At 35.5% G+C, this 22,125-nt stretch overlaps 1 protein-coding gene across 2 annotated transcripts in view; it reads left to right on the plus strand.

Annotated features, from left to right (window-relative positions):
- Positions 1-468: 468 nt before the first annotated feature.
- The window catches only part of ADAD1 (adenosine deaminase domain containing 1), a 45,268-nt gene continuing 23,611 nt past the window's right edge, over positions 469-22,125 (plus strand). For both annotated transcript variants that reach the window (XM_029235902.1, XM_029235903.1), the window contains exons 1-6: positions 469-640; positions 1,394-1,582; positions 3,743-3,910; positions 8,806-8,873; positions 13,473-13,599; positions 20,559-20,682. In XM_029235902.1, coding sequence (XP_029091735.1) covers positions 469-640; positions 1,394-1,582; positions 3,743-3,910; positions 8,806-8,873; positions 13,473-13,599; positions 20,559-20,682 — 848 coding nt within the window. The remainder of the gene's footprint in view (positions 641-1,393; positions 1,583-3,742; positions 3,911-8,805; positions 8,874-13,472; positions 13,600-20,558; positions 20,683-22,125) is intronic.

Consider the following 22,125-nt stretch of genomic DNA (forward strand, 5'->3'; position numbering starts at 1 on the left):
GGGAGGAAGAAGCCACGGCGTCGGCAGCAGCCGGCCGGCGAGCACCCGGCCTGCGGCTCCGTCAGAGCTGCCCGCCGGCAGGGTCTGGCCAGCAGGGCAAGAAGGACAATTTTGGTAAGTGGGTGTTGGGCTGGGACTCGCGGGCCGCTGCGGGTCTCAAATGTATTCTTTTTGTTGTTGTTGTTTTTCGTGACACCCGAGGAAGGGCTTTTCACCACGGACCACCTCGTCCCTTCTTTCCTCTTTGTAGTAGTGCTTTGGGGGAGGGATTTAGGAGAGATAGTTTTGTCGCCCGTAAAACTGTAGGCACAGAGCAGCCGTGGCATCAGTTAGATAGCGCTTGTCATGTGTGTGTAAAGGCCGCTTATGGGAATGTGGTTGGTTTTTATTTCAGAGTATTTTTAGTTTACGTAGTACTTTTTTTTTTTTTGTCTTCTGCCAACTTTCTTACAATTTGTAGGTGAGAAAATGTCTGGCCACGATGACTGGTTTCAGAGTTCTCGGGTCCCTAGCTTTGCCCAGATGCTGAAAAAGAACTTGGCAGTTCAGCCATCAGCCCAGACGGTAACCACACCCACAGGATATTCCTCGGAAAGTTACAGCCTGTCGAACATGACATCCAAGGTTACTCAAGTGACGGGTACAAACTCCTTTACATTTGTACTAACGCCTACGTTCTTTAAGATTCTGAGATGGCCAGTTAGTTTTGTTGAGCCCCCGGTTTAAATGTTTCCTGGATATATATCCATTTACCTGTGGCCATGTCCCGACTGAAACTTGGATTTGACTCCCAGCACAGTAGAAGTCCTTCCCTTGGCTACTGACTTAATCTTTACCACTTGGGTGTACAACCACTTCCAGTGTGTCTTGCCTTTTTGAGGTGAGGCTGTGTCACTCCCTTCAGGAGAGAGGACTGGATTTATACTGGTTTCTATTCCACATATCACTCAGTAGAGTGTTAAGTGTAAAGCAGGGACAGACACACTAAAAATTTGATTGAATTCAACGTGAAAGGTAATATGAAATAGTGAATGGGAAGCAGAAACTAGGTTCTAGTCCCAAATCTGTCTTAATACATTTTAGGCCTTAGTGACATCATGGATAAAACTGGCTTAGAGAGCATCTGAAGACCTTGACATCACTGAAATGCTAGGATCCTTTGATATCACTTAATTATATGACAATGATAGTACTTTGCAAAATAGTACTCTAAAAGATATATACAGTAACAGGTTACACTTCTTTAGTAGTAGAAACTCATTGTTAATGAAAAACACATGTGACTAAATGTGTCTGGAACACCCTCCATTTTAGGAAAGGGTTTGGTGCTTTTGCTTGTCTTATTATTCTTTTTAATTTAACCAAGTTGACAAGAGTAAACATTTATTTTTAGGTAATTTTCCAGAACCATTGCTCTCCAAAGGTCTTTCATCTATTTCAAATCCTCTCCTTCCTCCAAAAAAAATACCTAAGGAATTTATAATGAAATACAAGCATGGAGAGATAAATCCGGTATCAGCCTTGCACCAGTTTGCGCAAATGCAGCGGGTTCAGTTTGACCTTAAGGAAACAGTAACAACAGGCAAGTGCGAAGTTGTATCTGGTTGTTCCAGTACTAGAAAATATTTTCCTATTGAAAACAGTATATAAGTGGTACAAAATTTGATTATCTTATTTATTTGCCTAATGTCGGGGTTAGATAATTGCTAGTATGTCTTGACAAGGGTACTTCAGAAATTTTTATGTTCATACTTCTTTAGCCTTTTGAGCCTCTAAATTTACTCATACAAAAGTTCTAAAATACTGAATTTTAATTTTTTGTGTATGGCTAGTTTAAATCTCATCAGCCTTGTAGATTATTTTCAATTGTAAGTACTTCTTATAGCATAAGTATACTTCTGTAGGGATGTTGAATATTTGGACTCTGATGATTTTATGAGTATTCTGTGGTGATGATGCGTAATGAAAATTATAGTCAAATTTGGCTTCTGAAATTTATATTTCAGAACCTAATTTTTATAAAGTATAAGGGAAAATAGCAGTTACCTGATTGATTCTCTGTCTGCAGCCTTGTCTTTGACTAAATTTCTCCATTCTCTCTTAAACTGTCCCCTGCCAGAAGAATCTGTTAGCACATTGGGCCTGTGGAAGGCTACAGGAGTACAGATTAGTAAAAGATGGAAAGAAGTTTCTGATTTCTTAACCTTATGACTAGTGATTAGAAAAATTAACAGGTGACAAAAATAGGGTCTTAATAATGAAGTGACGTTTTCCTAGGTTCTATCACTGTAGGTTGGATAACTTCATACGATCAATACTATGGACTGAATTTCTGTGTAATTAGCTTTCTGCCATTCTTCTCAGACTGCCCTTGGAAAATGTAAACTATTGGTCACAGTATGAAGAAAACTTATCAGGGCAACTCTTCGTTGAACAAAGTAAAAACTCAAAAACAATCCAGTGATTGTTAACGATGTGCATTTTATGTGCATAGTACTAGCTGAATAATCTAATTCAGTAGATTTGGTAGAAAAACCAGAGTGTCAATATTTTTTAACAAGCTCTTTAGTATGGATTTAGATGATGATCAAGTTTGAGAACCTGGGGTAGAAACAGGATGAAGCTTAAAGTCTCAGCACTCTGACACAGTACTTATTAACAAATTTGACACATAATATCTCACAAATAAGAATCATCTTGGGCCACTTGTTAAAAATATAAAATAGTCTCAGGTTTACTAAATTTGGATTGGAACCCAGGTGATCATGAAGGAAGGAATTTGGGAAACTGAGGTCATAGATGTTAGGAGGAAAACAGTTTACACTGATGCAGTCTGGAGTTGCTTCTAAATTCTTGATGTACATCTTAAAGAAAAACCCAGAAGTTAATGGAATATGTAAGAAGACAAGATAATACAATAATAATGAGGCTTATGTGGAGTGACACTGTATGTATCCATTTGTAACCAGAGTGGAGACTTAAGTTTCTTAAAGGCCTCCTGTAGTCTGAATACCAAGTAAAACTTGAACCAGAAAAATCTTTGGCTTGTAAATTTAGAAGATGGTTCCATTTCATTTTTCATCAGGCAAATATGAAAACTAGGTAAATGTAACTGTGTAAAGGTAATTTTTCCGGGAATTTTGGGTGACTGGACAGTTCAGTTCTTTAGCATATCTTTTCTTATTATTATTTACGGTTTGGTTTTCCTTGTAAATCCCACACACACACCATAAGGTTGTGATGGCTTGGATTGCTTATTGTGACTCCCTGATAGAAACATAAGATTTCTTCAAAGGGATTCCTTCTGTTCCGGAGCTTATAAGAGTATCAGGGCACTCGGAGTGTAGGAGTTGTTCAACTTCATTGGTATTGAAGTTCGAAAGAAGAGACATGTTGCCAGAGGCTCCACATCTTCCCTCTCATTGGTCATTAGATAGATATTGGGATGCTTACCATTGCCAGGAATTATACAAGGCACTGTCACTCTGTGTGTGACGTGTACTCTAAGCTGGCCCTATTGTTCATGCTGAATCTGGAGCCAAACTGGCTGCTTGAAGGATTCCTCAGAACTAGTTCAGGGGCCCACTCCGCTTTACTTTTAACCTGTATTGGCTCTGCAGAATAACTGGTAGGCTGAGATAGTTTTCTACAGTTGTACTGGGATGTTTTTCTATGTAACAGACATCTTTTGCAAGATCATACTGTGAAGTATTACAGCATTCATTCTGAGTTATTTTTCAAGGTAATGTTATGGGACCATATTTTGCTTTTTGTGCTGTGGTGGATGGTATTCAATACAAGACTGGACTGGGACAAAATAAAAAGGAGTCTAGATCCAATGCAGCAAAATTAGCTCTTGATGAGCTTCTACAATTGGATGAAACTGAACCAAGAATTTCAGAAACATCAGGTAAATATTCTTGATTATAAAGTAGTGTTTATAAAGTGTATCATTTTCCAGAAAGTGTCACCTGAAAGATTTATGTTAATGAAGAGTTACTTGGCAACTACAAGATAGAAGTAGCAGGATTTGAATGATTTTCTTCCGTTGCTGATTGCTGACTTATTTAATAGTAGTTAAAATGCTCTTGTATATTTCAACACCAAAGATGTAAACATGTTGCTGAACTGTCTGATAACTTGTCAGATTGTAGATGGGTTTGAGTCCTGAAACTTAGCTTTCTCTGTAATTTATTGGATTCTTATTATGAACTTAACACTGTGCACTTAATATGTAGAGGTTATTAATGCAATTTTTGTGAAGTTTGCCTATGTTAAATTCGGTAATGGTAGGGTTACTTGAGAAAATAAGGGCCTAAGGTAGCATAGCAAATAGGTTGAGAGTGTAAAGTCCAGAATTAGATTGCTCAGGATTGAGTATTGACCCTGGACAAGACAAGTTGTTTGCTTCCTAATTAGCTAAGTTTCATCATTTGAAAAATGGAGACAAGGATAGATACCTACTATGGCTGTCATTAGGATTCAGTAAATAATGGATGCAAAGCTTATAACCAGTGCCTGGTGAACAGTAACATAATCAAATGACAGTGGTTCTTACTAAACATTAATCAATTTGAGGAGTATATATGTTAGCATAGTAACCAGTTTTTGTCAATATTTCATTCATGTTAGATTACATTTTGGTTTAGCTGTAAATGAGGCAACTTTAGTAAATAAAAACATTTAAATTTGATTTAAACAGTGACAATAAATTCTAGTTAAATTCAGATCACCTTATGACTGGGCTTTTTTTGTTTGTTTATAACCTATTAATTTTAATATTTCTTTTGTAATACTTTCCTTAAGGTCATTTTGTTCTTTCTCTAAGTTCAGTTCTTATTCTATATATTTTAATTTTTCTGTTGTTTAATTAAAACCATTATTGTTTTGATGTGTAGTCTTTCTCATTGTTTTCAAAATACTGATAGTTTGGATTAAATAAGTACTTAGGAAAGTATTTTGTTAATTTTCATATTTCTGTTCACTATTTTTTAGATTTATTAATTTTTTAGGGCTGGGTATGATAATTTTGGTGTCTTATCCATGCTGGCAGTTTATCAATGGAAATTCTTTATATGTGATTATTTCATAAGCTATCAACCCACCTAGGTATGTCCCCAGTAATATTTTCCCCGTTTCTTTCCAACCGTCACATGCATTCAAATCAATAAATCTATGTTTTGAGGATGTACTAGGGTAAATACTAGGACTGTGATAACTTCCAGGGACTGTGGTAAATACTAGGAGTCTAGAATCAAGTAAGACCCATTCTGTACCCTCAAGGAACTAAAATACTTAGTTGAAATCAAGTTAAAATATATCTACAGAATTTCCCATGCATCTAATTTAATTATCAGAAAATGATATTTATGATTGGCTTCTCATGAAAAATGCATTTCCCCTGAGGGTTTTCAAAATGTTTATCTAGGGCTAGCAAATCTTTTGCCCTGTGGGCCACAATTTTTAGTTTCTAAACATTTATCTTTTCCCTTTTTTGTGAAAAAGTAGCATTTTCCCATCTGCACTGATGCCACTTTTATATTCACTATTGTTTTCTTGAAAAGTGCCAATAGTTCCTTAATGATGACTAAGAGTTCTTTAATAAAAGGTTTTCTCTTGGCATAGAGCCTGGAAATAATTCAATTAGGTCGTCTTTTCCCTTATAATGAACTACATTTTCTTCTTTAAAATGTTTGTCCTAGACAACTGAGCTTAACTGTTTATTTTTCTTGTGAAGAGATATGGAAGATAAGTATTGAGTATTTATTTCTTTTCTTTGCTGTTAATGTTATATTTGTTTTTCTAGTCTCCTCCCTATTTATAATGTAAAAATTTTAAAACTTATTTTTAATTTTTTCAAAATTCTGAACTCATCAGAATTATTTTTCATGTATATCTTCTTTCATATATTGTACATGGTGTTTTTAAAAGTATATTCTTAGTTTTTTGTTAACCATATAAATACTTTTTTGCTCTGACTCTTTTCAAGAGCAGTATGCTTAATGATATTATGTTAGGTTTTGAAAATCTAACACTTTTTGACACAGTGATTTAAGAATCTGGCTCTGTGTTTATTTTAGTTCAATACCCCTTAAAAAATCATTTAATAATGTAAAAGTAACGTAAACTTTTTGTAATGCATGTATTTAAAACGTAAAAATTACCAAGTTAACCATTTTAAATGTACAGTTCAGTAGTGTTAAGTACATTCACTTTTTTGTGCATCCAATATCCATAACTGTTCATCTTGCAAAACTGAAATTCTATACTCATTAAACAGTTACTCGCATTCCCCCCTCCACCAAGCCCATGGCAGTTACCATTCTACTTTCTGTCTATATTAATTTGACTTCTCTAGGTACCTCATTTAAGTAGAATCATACAGTATGTGTCTCTTTTGTGACTGGATTATTTCACTTAGCCAGTTTATCCATGTTGTGGCATGTGTCAGAATTTCCTTCCTTTTTTTTTTTTTTTTTTTTTTTTTTTGTTGCAGTATGCGGGCCTCTCACTGTTGTGGCCTCTCCTGTTGCGGAGCACAGGCTCCGGACCCACAGGCTCAGCGGCCATGGCTCACGGGCCCAGCCACTCCGCGACATGTGGGATCTTCCCGGACCGGGGCACGAACCCGTGTCCCCTGCATCGGCAGGCGGACTCTCAACCACTGCGCCACCAGGGAAGCCCAGAATTTCCTTCCTTTTTAAGGCTGAATAATAATTCTATTATATGTGTATACCACATATTGTTTATCCATTCATCTGTTGATGGGCATTTGGGTTGCTTCTCCTTTTGACTATTGTAAATAATGCTGCTATGAACATGGGTGTACAAATATCTCTTTGACACCCTGCTTTCAATTGTTCAGGTTTTATACCCAGCAGTGGAATTGCTGGATCATATGGTAATTTTGTATTTAATTTTTTTGAAGAACTGCTGTATTGTTTACCATAATGGCTGCACCCTTTTACATTCCACCCACAGTGCACAAGGGTTCCAGTTTTTCGACATCCTTGTCAACACTTGCTATTCTTCATTTTTTTGATAGTAGCCATCCTAATGGGTGTGATATCATGTCTCATTGTGATTTTGATTTGCTTTCCCTAATTATCAGTGATGTTGAGCATTTTTTTCATGTGCTTATTGCCCACTTGTATATATTCTTTAGAGAAATGTCATACTCATGTCCTTTGCCCATTTTTGAATTGGGTTGTTTGGTTTTCTTTTGAGTTTTAGGAGTCCTCTGTATATTCCAGATAACAATCCCTTATCAGATATGTGATTTGCAAATATTTGCCCCTCTTTTGTGATTTGCATTTTTACTCTGTTAATAGTGGCCTTTGAGTCACAGAAGTTTTCAATTTTGAAAAAGTCCAGTTTGCCTATTGTTTTTATTTCCTATGCCTTTCATCAGATTCAAGAAATCATTGCCAAGTCCAATGTCATGAAGCTTTTTGCCCATGTTTTCTTCTAAAGGTTTTATAGTTTTAGCTCTTACGTTTGGGTCTTTGATCCATATTGTGTTAATTTTTGTATATAGGGTTATCTGAGGGTCCAACTTCATTCTTTTGCATGTGGATATCATGTTTTTCCAGCATAATCTGTAGAAAAAGACTGTCCTTTCCCCTATTGAATGGTATTGACACCTTTGTTGAGAATCATTTGACCACCTTTGTAAGGATTTATTTCTGCCCTTTCTATTCTATTTCATAGGTCTATAAGTGTCTGTCTTTATGCCATTGCCACACTGTTTTGATTAACGTAACTTTTGTAATTAAGTTTTGAATTCAGGAAGTGTGAGTCCTCCAACTTTGTTCATCTTTTTCAAGATTACTCTGTATATGGTGTTTCAAAATGCAGACCAACTTGTACAGTCACATTTTCTTATTTATTGAAAGCATTTGTGCTTGATAAACAGGATTTAATATCTTTAGTTTTCATTTCACTTGATCCTCACTGAGTAGATGGAAAAAATCCATCTTTCTCTGAGTTTTTAAAGTTCTGCTTATTTAAAGTCCAGAGTGTATATATCTAACTATAGTCAACATTTACTTAATTAATGTGAACCCCAAGATGACATTGTCAGTCTTTCTTTGCTAATTTCTATGTTACAACCAGTTTCTCATTTTACTCAAAATGAGGTCCAGAGTAGCAGTTCTGTTTTCTTTCTTTGTCTTTATGAATGATTTCTTGAGAGATATTGACTACTTTAGTTGAACCTTTGCTCCTGGACCCTTCTCATTTAAGCTTTCCTGATCTTTTATCCCTTTAGTTTAGTGTCATGTTCTTTTCTTGTTCTTCCTGGATTTCCCAACTTGGGAACCAAATTGGAAAGCTATTGCAAAGAATGGGACTAAAAGCTTAGAAAACTTTGAATGAAGTATTCCCCTACAAACTATGATAAAATAGCATTAAAATGGTAATTTTTTACTTACTAACTTTTTGGTAGAATATTAAGTTTAAATGTTTTACCTAGTATTATTGTAAATATAAAATTGTTCATAAGCATTTAGAACAGGGTTTCATTTTTACCGGTTTTCAGAATGTTGAATCTATTACAAAGCAAGCTATATAGTAGCATAAGAATAGGGCACCCAGAAAGGTATTTGGTGTTTGTAGAATTGATTTCAATATAGGAAAGACATTTAGCAAGGCTGAGCTAATGGATAATAGATGGCCTAGAGTTGGCAGAAGTATACAGAAAAGATAATCATTCTTGGATCGCTGTTTTATTACAGAGTAGTATGATACCTGCTCTTTGGAACATTTGATGTTTCATTTTTCCTTATGTTTTTGTTTTATTTACAGGTCCCCCTCCTATCCCTGCAGAACCTATTGTTTCACCTGAACCAGTATATGTTTCAAAAGTACATTATGGAAGGAAAGTCCTTTATGATAATTTTTTTTTTTTTAAGAAGATATTTGAGGGTAGGAATTTATTAATTAATTTATTTTTGCTGTGTTGGGTCTTCGTTTCTGTGCGAGGGCTTTCTCTAGTTGTGGCAAGCGGGGGCCACTCTTCATCGTGGCGTGCGGGCCTCTCACTGTTGCGGCCTCTCTTGTTGCGGAGCACGGGCTCCAGATGTGCAGGCTCAGTAGTTGTGGCTCACAGGCCTAGTTGCTCCGCGGCATGTGGGATCCTCCCAGACCAGGGCTCGAACCTGTGTCCCCTGCATTAGCAGGCAGATTCTCAACCACTGCGCCACCAGGGAAGCCCCTATGATAATTTTTAAAGAAGATTAACCCAATTAAAAATTATAACAGCATATAATTAAAATATGCATAGGTATGAAAATGTACATTAGTATTTTATTATTCAAACCTGTCACACTTCAGCAAAGATGAGTATTTCCTTCCATACTCTGCTAAAAATTAGAGAGATAATAAAATTGGAGAGGAACTATTGAAGAAGTGGTTTCTTTCCTATAAAGAGATGGCTTATCAATATCATATAACTGCTTTTTTGAGAACTCTTTGCTTCGGTGGGCCGGTCATTAATGAAATCCAGTGGCTTTCTGGTGCTTGATGGCTGGGGTATTCATTTCAAGTAATCTATTCACTTTCTTTTAATGTTAGTTATTTGTCACTCAAGCCCAAAGAAAACTATAACTGCAATTGAAATTACTAGTTATGTGACCTAGGACCAGTTACTTCTCTGTACACCTTAATTTCTCTGTCTATAAAATAGCTACAACAATAATTACCTCATAGGGTTATTGTGAGGATTAAATTAATTTATGCATTTAAAAAAAAACGTGATCAGTGCCTGGCACACAGTAGGTGCTCACTAAATAGTAACTACCATTATTTTAACATTTTATTATATTCAACATTATGTAGATTAGTGTATACTTTTCCCATTAGATTGTGAATCCCCTGAAAGGCAGGAAATTATCCTTAATTTCTACATTGCCTTCATAATAGTAACACTTCAGACTTCAGAGTGTTTGTGCAACTAAAGTGAAGAACAGCATTTCTTTCTTTGTCTTTTCCAGGTCTGAGGATTAGGATTTATGCCTTTTCAGGTTTGGTTTTCCATTGTCTTTCTGAGACAGAAAAAAAAGCTGCATTTGTGTGCTTGTTTGGAGTAAAACGACCAGACCAGGGAAAATAGGCATATTCAAAAGGCAAAGTCTACCAATAGTTAAATATAGTCAGTCAGATATAGTCATTTACCCTGATAGTCATAGGAATTGATGAACAGAAGGACAGTGAGTGGCCAGTCCAACAGCAATGATTTCTTAATATGAGAAGGGACTCTAGTGTTTCTTTTCAGCCTCTGTGGACATTTTTAATGAATAGTTAAAAAGAATCCCGGGTTGGCAAATAATAAAAACTACTGTTACCCTGAGAAAACACATCAATCTATGGGGAAGAAAGAGTATGTGGTTAACGGTATGTTTAAAGAAATACATGAGTAGAGTCAGGTTTGGTAGGCTCAGGTAAGGAGTTAAAAAGTTAAAACTTGACAGTTTTAGTCGGGAAATGGAGAACAGACATCATTATCAGGCTTATAGGTAAAGACGGGAGTTGGATGTTATCACTTTTGAAGAAAAAAAGATTTGAGATACATAAAAATCTCCTGAACAGGTCCTGTTGGGCTAGTTATGGAAGGTATCACCATTTCACAGCCTGTCTACTTTGCCATATTTTTACTGGAGTGTATCTTCATTTAATATAGTGATATTTTGGCTCTGAAGATAGGTTCAGGTTACTTATGATACTAAAGATCACTTGAAATTAGCAACTGGAAATCAAAGAACTGGTGTTAATTAGCATCATGTATGTCATGTTTTTATGTCATCCTTCACTTCCAGTAGTTTGTGAGAACATTTTATTTCCTCAGCAACCAGCGCACATGTATAGGAAAAATAGTATTGCACTTGCTCCTTATTCCTTCATATGCATGCTAGTAAGAGATACATTTAGTAACTAAGATTTGATTATATTCACAACATTTGTTATTTCCTTCAACACCAGTTAAGATCAAGAGCTATATCAGTACGTTGTTAACTTCCAAACATTCTTTATGATATTCAGGTGCAACGTTTTTAATATGCAGCAAAATATTCTCTTGCCACACACATAATTCTTGATCTGTCAGTACTAATTGCAGTGTATTTTTCTATTCTATATCATTGCGCAAAATAATTGCTAACTGTATAGGACATGATTAAATAAATTACAGTGCATTCATTGTATGGAACCATTAAGAAGAAGGAGGGTAGCACTACCTCTGAATGATGCCCAAGACCAAGTACAGTAAGTCCCTTACATACAAACGAGTTCCATTCTGAGAGCGTGTTTGTAAGTCCAGTTTGTTCATAAGTCCAACAAAGTTAGCCTAGGTACCCAAATAACACAATCGGCTATATAGTACTGTACTGTAATAGGTTTATAATACTTTTCACACAAATAATACATAAAAAACAAACACAAAAAATAAAACTTTTTTTTTTTTTTTTTTCCTCGGTACGCAGGCCTCTCACTGTTGTGGCCTCTCCCGTTGCGGAGCACAGGCTCCGGACGCTCAGGCTCAGCGGCCATGGCTCATGGGCCCAGCCACTCCGCGGCATGTGGGATCCTCCCGGACCCGGGCACGAACCCACGTCCCCTGCATTGGCAGGCGGACTCTCAACCAGAGTGCCACCAGGGAAGCCCCAACATTTTTAATCTTACAATACAGTACCTTGAAAAGTATAGTAGTATCAGCTACATCACCGCTGCTTTTACACTTGCTTCCAGACATCCTAGGCTTGAAATAAATATACTGTACTACTGTATACAGTACTGTACAGTAAAGTACACAAAAGCACAACCACTTGTAGAGGATGCACACACGTGACAGTGTAATGACAGACACATGAACTAACTTACATGATTGGACATATGAGCGTACCTTTGCATCTTTGAAAGTTCACAACTTGAAGGTTCATATGTAGAGAACTTAGTGTAAATGCAAAGTGGATTTTAGCATGCCCCAGTTTTTATTTTTTAATTAGTGTATGTTTAGATGTATATTTTGTTTATCAAAATATCCATACTGGTAATAGTGGTTGCATTTGGAGAGGGAGACTTATGAATGTACATCTCTTATATTGCTGTTTCAGTGGGAAAAAAACATTTAACTTTATGCTATCATCAAATGAATATGCTTCTCCTGTATCATAAGCTTTTGGTAATAAGCTGAGCCAAGTTGTTGAGTACTTCTCATAGTTTTACTGCATAAACACCAAAAGCTAATTTTTACACCACATGATGGTTTTACTAATTTAAATGAAATATATGCTAGCATGCAATTATAATAATTTGCACCTTCTTATTGTATGCTTTGTGGTTAGATAAAAGAATATAGCAAGTAGTTCATTTTTCTGATTGTGTTTATGATGTTCTTTAACTCTTTTTGATGTGACTTTACATGTTTTTGCTAAGAGAGCATTAACAATATTAAAGAAAAATTCAAGTTTAACAAATATAAGTAAAAACTTGTAAATGGCCTTACTGAAATGAGTTGTCTTAGCTGAGACTACTAACATTAAATTTTTAGCATTTATGTGCCTTTTTAATATAATTATTAAGCAGGTAAAAAGAATTTCTGTGAAAAATATAGTTATACAATTCATATATATGCAAGGTATGAGAGCAAAATTGTTTCATTTACTTTTTTCCTCTGAGGGTATAGTGGACTGCGAACCACTTGATAGACTACTTACCAACTATCATGCAACTAACAAGGACTATCAGTGTTTAGTAAACAACTAAACTTTGAGAAATACTATATTAAGTGATTCTGCAACCTCTCATTCTCTAGAATAATGATTCTTCCCTGGGGATATACAAGCATACATACACAAAGCAACAGATGGCCAGGGCTCTATCTCAGAACCTCAAGTCTTTCATTTTTTTAAAAAGGTCCATGGGTGACTTTTGATGTCTATTCTTGGTTATAACTGTTCTATGGTAATCCTGATTACTTCAGACTATCTCCTTTCAAAGTTTGGGACTTTTTTTTTTAGTGCGAACGTGGAACTATATCAAGAGTCTAAGTGTTTAGTGCTTTGCAGTGGTTGTCAGTGGGACAAATACTTAGGAGTATATTTTGATTGTCACAGTGATTGGGGAAGACTGCTGGCATTCATTGAGATGTTGCTTGTCAGGCAATGTGGGACAATCCCATACAACAGAGAATTGTCTTGTGTCCTGTATGACTTTTGAATGTTTTATCAATTATAAATTAGTAATCCTCTAATATGTAATACTTATACATCTTTTTACAAGAATCCAAAAAGCTCAATAACTTGTGTTCTTTTAGAATGGAGTACTTTAAAATCAATCATGACATAAATTATAAATTTGCTTACATATCTCTATAAATTAACTCATTCAACTGAAAGGTTATAAGAGGAATAATAGAGACCTCTGGGAGAAAGCACAGTGTTCTTCAAATTCATATTGCATTTGATTTTTTTTTTCTAGAAGGGAGACATACTCAGTTTGCAAAGATTTCACAGATCGTTAAAGAAACATTTTATCAACTAATTTCTAATCATTCAGAGTGTCTGAAATGTAGCAACTCATTAGCTGCTTTTATAATTGAAAGAGGTAAGTGCAAGTACTTGGGATGTGTTCATTTGTACAAAAGCTATTAAGTAACTTAATGATCTGAACTACGCAATGGTAATATTTTAATTAACTATCTTTGCCCCTGTTGACAGTAGCGCTGCATTGATTTGAAGTGGCCCTTTCTAGTAGGTGTGGGTCATTAAACACAAAGATTCTCAAAGGTAGAGATAAAGTATACTGAATAGGAACCAATAGAGAACTGCAGAATGGTAAAATAACCTAATATTTTAATCAGTAATTGTGTTGGAGTCACTACCATCTTGAAATCTAACCCCATTATAACAAATATTGAGAGAGACTCTATAAAAATTAACATTTTCTTTACTTTCAAATAATAAAAGATTAAAGTGAAAAATCATGAATCTATGTTTTTTCCTGTGAATATTATGATGTGATTCCAATTACATTTTTTATTTATCCTGTAATGTTCTAGATTGATCATTAATTAAACAGATTTGAATTTTATATTCATCTCAATATTATAGATGATACAAAAACAATTTGATATTTGGTTCTTAATGATTTTTTGTGACCTAGGTGGGGAGAAGATATATATGATTTTTCAAGGGTCAACTTTAGTTTGAAATCATGGAGCATGATACCTCCATGCTTTATCATTCCGTCTTAAGATCACTTTGGCTATTTGGGTGTTTTTGTGTTTCCATACAAATTGTACAATTATTTGTTCCAGTTCTGTGAAAAATGTTGTTGATATTTTGATAGGGATTGCATTGAGTCTGTGGATTGCCTTGGGTAGTATGGTCATTTTAAGAATATTACTTCTTCCAGTCCTTGAGCATGGTATATCTTTCCATTTATTTGTTGTCAACTTCAGTTCCTTCATTAACGTCTTACAGTTTTCTAAGTATGTCTTTTACCTCCTTGGTTAGATTTATTCCTATGTATTTTATTCTTTCTGATGCAATTTTAAATGGGATTGCTTTTTTAATTTGTGTTTTTGATAGTTCATTATTAGTGTATAGAAATGCAACAGATTTCTATACATTAATTTTGTATCATGCAACTTTACTGAATTCATTTATTAGTTGTAATAGTTTTTTGGTAGAGTCTTTAAGGATTTCTGTATATAGTATGTCATCTGCAAACAGTGACAGTTTTACTTCTTCTGATCCAATTTGTTTTCCTTTTATTTCTTTTTCTTGTCTGATTACTGTGGCTAGGGCTTCCAATACTATGTTGAATAAAAGTAGGGAGGGTGGGTATCCTTATCTTATTCCTCTGATATAAGAAGAAATGCTTTCAGCTTTTCACCATTGAGTATGATGTTGGCTGTGCGTTTGTCACATATGGCCTTTGTTATGTTGAGGTATGTTCTGTTGCTACCTACTTTGTTGAGAGTTTTTTTTTAATCATAAATGGATGTTGAATTTTGCTGAAAGCTTTTTCTGCATCTATTGAGATGATCATATGCTTTTTAATTTTCAGTTTGTTAATGTGGTGTGTCACATTGATTGATTTGTGGATATTAAACCATCCTAGCATCCCTGGAATAAATCCCACTTGATTATGGTGTATGATCCTTCTTTTAATGTATTGTTGAATTTGGTTTGCTAATATTTTGCTGAAGATTTTTTTGCATTTGTGTTTAGGCATATTTGTCTGTAATTTTCTTTTTTTGTGGTATCTTTGTCTGGTTTTGGTGTCAGGGTAATGCTGGCCTTATAGAATGAGTTTGGAAGTGACCCCTCCTCTTCAATTTTTTGGAATAGTTTGAGAAGAATAGGTATTAACTCTTCTCTAAATGTTTGGTGGAAGTCACCTGTGAAGCCATCTGGTCCTGGACTTTTGTATGTTGGGAGTTTTTTAATTACTGATTCAATTTCATCACTAGTAATTGGTCTGTTCATATTTTCTGTTTCTTCCTGGTTCAGTCTTGGGAGATTGTATGTTTCTAGGAATTTATCTGTTTCTTATAGGTTGTTAATTTTATTGGCATATAATTGTTCAGAGTAATCTCTTATGATTCTTGGTATTTCTGTGGTGTCAGTTGTAACTTCCCTTTTTTCATTTCCAATTTTATTTATGTGGGCCTTCTCTCTTTTTCTTGATGTATCTGGCTAAAGGTTTATCAATTTTGTTTCTTTTCGGAGAACCAACTCTTAGTTTCATTGATCTTTTCTATTTTTTTTTTATTCTCTATTTCATTTATTTCTGCTCTGATCTTTCTGATTTCTTTTCTTCTAACTTTAGGTTTGGCTATATCTATTTTTCTTGTTCTTTGAGGTGTAAGGTTAGATGATTGATTTGAGATTTTTCTTGTTTCCTGAAGTAGACTTGTTTTTTTCTAATTTTTTTAGAAGTTTTATAGTTTATTTTATTTATTAATTGATTGATTGATTGCTGCATTGGGTCTTTGTTGCTGCATGCCAGCCCTCTGTAGTTGCATCGAGTGGGGTCTACTCTTCATTGTGGCGTGTGGGCTTCTCATTGCAGTGGCTTCTCTTGTTGCAGAGCCTGGGCTTTAGGTGTGCGGGCGTCAGTAGTTGTGGCATGTGGGCTCAGTGGTTCTGGCTCACGGGCTCTAGAGTTCAGGCTCAGTAGTTGTGGCACACAGGCTTAGTTGCTCTACGGCATGTGGGATCTTCCCAGACCAGGGCTCAAACCAGTGTCCCCTGCATTGGCAGGCAGATTCTCAACTACTGCACCACCAGGGAAGCCCTGAAGTAGACTTGTTTTCATTTCCTAATCTTACATCTGCTTTTGCTACATCCCATAGGTTTTGGGTTATTGTGCTTGCAGTTTCATTTGTGTCCAGGTATTTTTTTATTTCCTTTTTGATTTCTTCAGTGATCCATTGATTGTTTAGTAACATGTTGTTTAGACTCCACCTGTTTGTGCTTTTTTGTGCTCTTGTTTCTTGTGATTGATTTCCACTTTCATAGGGTTGTGGTCGGAAAAGATGCCTTATATGATTTCGGTATTCTTAAATTTATTGAGACTTATTTTGTGGCATAGCATGTGACCTGTCCTGGAGAATGTTCCACGTGCCCTTGAAAAGAATGTGTATTCTGCTATTTTGGATGAAATGTTCCATATATGTTTAATTCCATCTGGTATGATGTGTTATCCAAAACCGGCGTTTTCTAATTGATTTTGTGTCTGGATGGTCTGGCCATTGATGTAAGTGGGGTGTAGTCCCCTACTACTACTGTATTATTGTCAGTTTCTCCTGTTACATTTATTAATATTTGCTTTATATATCTAGGTGCTCCTATGTTGAGTGCTTTACATTTACAAATGTTATATATACTTTTAGGATCGATCCCTTTATCATTGTGTAGTGTCCTCTTTTGTCTTTTTACTGTCTTTGTTTTAAAGTCTGTTTTGTCTGATAATAAGTATTGCTACTCCAGCTTTCTTTTCATTCTGTTTTCATGGAATACCTTTGTCCCCTTCACTTTCAATCTGTGTGTGTCTTTAGATCTGAAGTGAGTCTCTTGTAGGTAGTATATATGTGGATCTTGTTTTCTTCTATTTTCTTCTTTTTTTTTTTGGGGGGGGGGTACGTGGGCCTCTCACTGTTGTGGCCTCTCCCGTTGCGGAGCACAGGCTCCGAACGTGCAGGCTTAGCGGCCATGGGTCACAGGCCCAGCCGCTCCACGGCATGTGGGATCTTCCCGGACCGGGGCATGAACCCGTGTCCCCTAGCATCGGCAGGTGGACTCTCAACCACTGCGCCACCGGGGAAGCCCGGATCTTGTTTTCTTATTCAGACACTTTATGTTTTTTGATTGGAGCTTTTAGTTCATTTACATTTAAAGTAATTATTGATAGGTATATACTTATTACCATTTTGTTAACTTGTTTTCAGGTTATTTTTGTAGTTCTTTTTTGTCCCTTCTTTTGCTTTCTTCCCTTGTGATTTGATGACTGTCTTTAGTGGTTGTGTTTGGATTACTTTCCCTCTTTTGTGTGTGTATCTGTATTATCGGTTTTTTATATTTATATATATATATATATATATATATATATATATATATATGGGTGAGTATTTTAAGTTGATGATCTCTCAAGTTCAGATGCATTCTAATCACCCTGTATTTTTACTCCCCCCAAAGGTTAATGTATTTTACATCTTTTTGGCATGTGTATCCCTTAACTACTTGTTGTGGCTATAGATGATTTTACTGCTTTTGTTTTTTAACCTTCCTACTAATTTTATAAGTGGCTGATCTGTCAACTTTACTGTATGTTTGCCTTTACCAGTGAAATTTTTCCTTTCCTACTTTTCATATTTCTAATTGTTATCTTTTCTGTTTAGAGCAGTCCCTTTAACATTTCTTGTAAAGCTGATTTTTTGGTGCTGAACTCTTTTAGTTTTTGCTTATCTGTAAAATGTTTATCTTTCCTTCAAATCTAAATGATAACCTGGTCAGGTAGAGTATCCTCTACCGTAGGTTTTTTCCTTTCATGTAGGTTCTTTTCCTTTCATTGCTTTGAATATATTGTGCCACTCCCTTCTGGCCTGCAAAGTTTCTGCTGAAAAGTCAGCTAAAAGTCTTATAGGAGTTCCCTTGTATGTGACTAGTTGCCTTTCTCTTTCTACTATTCTCTTGCTTTATCTTTAATATTTTCCTTTTTAATTATAATGTGTCTTGGTTTGAACCTCTTTCAGTTCACCTTTTTGAGACTGTGTGACTCCTGGACCTGGATTTCTATTTTCTTCCCCAGGTTAGAGAAGTTTTTAGCTACTATTTCTTCAAATAAGTTCTCTGCCCCTTTCTGTCTCTCTTCTCCTTCTGGGACCCCTATAATGCACATGTTAGTGTGCTTGGTATTGTTTCAGAGGTGTCTTAAACTATCCTCATTTTTTAAGTTCTTTTTTTTCTCTTTAGCTTAGGTGACTTCCACCACTTAGTCTTCCAGATTGCTGATTCGTTCCTCTGTACTAGCTAATCTACTGTTGATTTTTTTAGTGTATTTTTTATTTTAGTTATTGTATTCCTCAGCTCTGTTTGGTGGTTCTTTATATTTTCTACCTCTGTGTTCATCCATTCTTCTCGTGTCTTCAGTGACCATCTTTATGATCATTATCTTGAACTCTTTAATCAGGTAGATTGCTTATCTCCACTTCATTTCGTTCTTTTTGTGAGGTTATGTCTTTTTCCTTCGTTTGGAACATAATTCTCTGTCTCTTTGTATTGCCCAATTCTCTATGTGTTTCTGTGTGTTAGGTAGTTCAGTTACATTTCCCCCTCTTGGAGAAGTAGCCTTTTGTAGGAGACATCCTATGGGGCCCAGCAACACATTCTTCTCTGGTCACCAGGGCTGTATACTCTAGGGGTGCCCTCTATTTAGAATGTGTGTGCCCTTCTGTTGTGGTGAGGCCTACTACTCTGGGCATGTGGGTAGGCAGGCCTGGCCCCTGACCCAGTTGGCTATAAGACCAGACCCTGTGTGGTGGCTGTGAGCCCAGTGGAGGACAGGGTAGGCTTGCCTGCCATTTCCTCTTACATCTTGGCGAATTTCTTCTTTTGGTTATTCCCTCTTTTTCCTACATTATCAAACTCTAGTATCTCCCTGAAACATTGCAGTTTGAGTTACAGAGAAAGAAGCTGAGCTCTTGGCTACACTACTGCCCATTATAACTCAGAACATAGATCACCATTCCAGAACTTACACTGACACTATACAATTCCCTTATATCACCCCATATCCCACACCAATACTAGAACTTTTTGACCAACCCAATACATTAGAGATAATAGAACATTTTTACTTTTCTCATCTAATCCTACTCCTCCAGCTGCCTTTATCTCAGTAAATGGCATCCATCCAGCTGCTAAAAATCTAAGTCATCCATTATTTATCCCTTCCCCTAACATCTTACAATTTATCTTCAAGTCCTGTTTATTATATCCTCAAACTCTATCTCAGGTCTGATCTTCCTTTTTTTTTCATTTAACCTCCATCATTTGAGTCTTAAGTCATTATCTCTGACCTGGACTACTGTAACAGAGCCCCTAATTCAGCTTCTTGGACCTTACTGGAATCCTTTACCCCACTCCTTTTGCTGCTCACTCATAATGAAACTTAAATTTCAGTTTCATAAGGAGGGATTCTGCAACTGGTCTTCATGAGGTAATCTTTCCTCCTAATATTCTTTAAATTAGCCGTGTATCTGTTTCCTTCAAAGCTTTTATTACAATTTGTGGTTTTAGTCTTTTTTTCTTCTCTCCTATTAGAAGCTTCATGAGGGCCTGTCTTAATCAGTGTTTGATTCCTAGCATCTATTTCACTGCCTAGTATTTGGTAGGACTGCAACAATTTTTGTGGAATTAATGGAAGTCCTTTCTTAGGTAGTTGCAGATGTGGAACTGAACTTTGAAAGACTAAGACTAGAGATTTTCTGAAATCATCAACACAGAGGTAAACTATAGCATGAGATAGGTACTCAGAAGAATATTTAGAGAAAAAAGAACAATGATCTAGCAACTAGGATATAGAAAGGCCACATAGGTAGGAGGTGAAAGGAAAAAACTATCTTCTGAGCATAGAGTTTCAAAGAAATCTCAAATGGAGTACAGCAAAAAATGATTCTATTGATTGTAGTAGAAATGTAGATAAAGTATAATATAAAACATTTGCCTTTTAAATTGTGATACTATTGAAGTAGTTTTTAAATTTTGCTTCCTAGAAGACTCTCAAACTCTTATTTGAAATTGTGGAATTATTTTTCCAACTTTTTGGTCAATATATTTTACTAACTTTAAAATGGTAAGGTAGACTTTTTCATTGAACTACCGTTGTAATTAATTCATTTAACCTACTCTCTTTTTACACCAGGCATTTACTAGATGCTCAAATAAAAGTTTGTTGAATATAAATGGGAAAAAAAATGGTAAGAAAGAGGTGGAGGTTGAACATAGGGAAGAGGAAGGTAAAAATAACCTGCTACTGTTAACCTTTCCTTTCAGCTGGACAGCGCGAAGTTGTAGCTATAGGCACAGGTGAATACAATTATAGTCAGTGCATTAAGCCAAATGGAAGAGTGTTGCACGATACTCATGCTGTTGTTACGGCAAGGAGATCTCTCCTTAGGTAAGGTAACAAATATATTTAATTAAATATATTAAATATATATAAATATATCTGTTAATATTTAACAGATATGTTTAATGCCATCAAATATTAATGCTCTTAGCCTAAAGCAATCACATATATATGTCTTTATTTACAAATGGAATTTTACTCATCATTGAGCCAAGGGTATGGCAGTCTCTTACTTATCCAAGCCATCTGATATTTTCCTGTCACTTTTGGAAACCTTATAGTAATTTCAGTGTCTAGCCTATGAATTTTAGTGGCTTCTATTATCAAGAGCTTATGAACTCAGTTTTAAGAGTCATACAACCTTTTTTTTAAGAGAAAAATACTGTCTTTATTACTGATAAAAGTAATTGGAGAGTATAGCTTTAGATCTGGACCAAGTAGGCTTGGTAATATATCACCCCTGAATTAATCATACTTATCCAAAGGCAGAAATCAATGAGTTTCCACTCATGAGGTCTGTACAAAGTTTACGATATAGCAGAGTGTCGATAAAGTATTTTTTAGGCTGGCAGATCTCAGAGAGAAAGAGAGAAAGGGGCTAAAGTGAGGATGCCTAGTTTCTTTTTCCAAACTTATCAGTCACTCTGCTCCTTGTAAGAGGCATAATTAGCAGATAGTAGAGAAATAAACCAAGAATGTTACTCTTTGGAATTCCTTTTCTGTAAAAACATGAAAAGTGGGACATGAGCATTACCTCCTGCAGTAGTTACCAGCTTTTGTTCTCTTAAGTCACTAAGTTTACTTTTTATAAAACATTTTTAATCGAATTTTTCAAACAAAAGTGAGAATCAGATAATTAATTCCATCATTCAGTTGTCAGCATTCTGATACCAATACCCAATGATCATATCCAATTATTAGCATATCCAGTTATTAGGATTCTGTTGATCTTATTTAATTTATGCACCCTCACTTTTTGTTGGTGGTATTTCTTTACTGGAGTATTTTAAAACAAATTTACACGTATTATTTTATCGGAAAAACTTAAGTATATATCTCTAATAATAAGGAAAGAATCCTATAATCTTAAAAGGAAAGATTTTGGGAAGTCCATGAAGGTAATGCAACTAATTGTCCTCCCATCCCCCTTGGTGCTTAGTGAATTATTTGACCCCTTTAAAACTACCTCTTTGTGTTTATTTCTTGTCATGCTTGGCACTGTCATTTATACTGGTGCTTAATATTTTATTATATATTTCTGATGATAGGATTAAAATCATGGTTTTTTAAATAAGCAAAATAGTATTTGTCCTCTGATTTGATTAGTAGTTTCAGGAAATCTATTTCACTTCTTAATTTAACTTACAGGCTTTGTTATGTTATTCCTACGCTCTTGTGTTTTTGTCTTCAGAACCACTAAGCAGTGGGAACCACAGTCGTTGTCTACCTGTTTTGGCATGGAAGGGAAAATAGAAGTAAAGCAGAAAATTG

Source organism: Monodon monoceros, unplaced genomic scaffold (genome assembly GCF_005190385.1).
Source record: "Monodon monoceros isolate NGI ecotype Baffin Bay Population unplaced genomic scaffold, NGI_Narwhal_1 Super_Scaffold_20, whole genome shotgun sequence".
NCBI lineage: Eukaryota > Metazoa > Chordata > Mammalia > Artiodactyla > Monodontidae > Monodon > Monodon monoceros.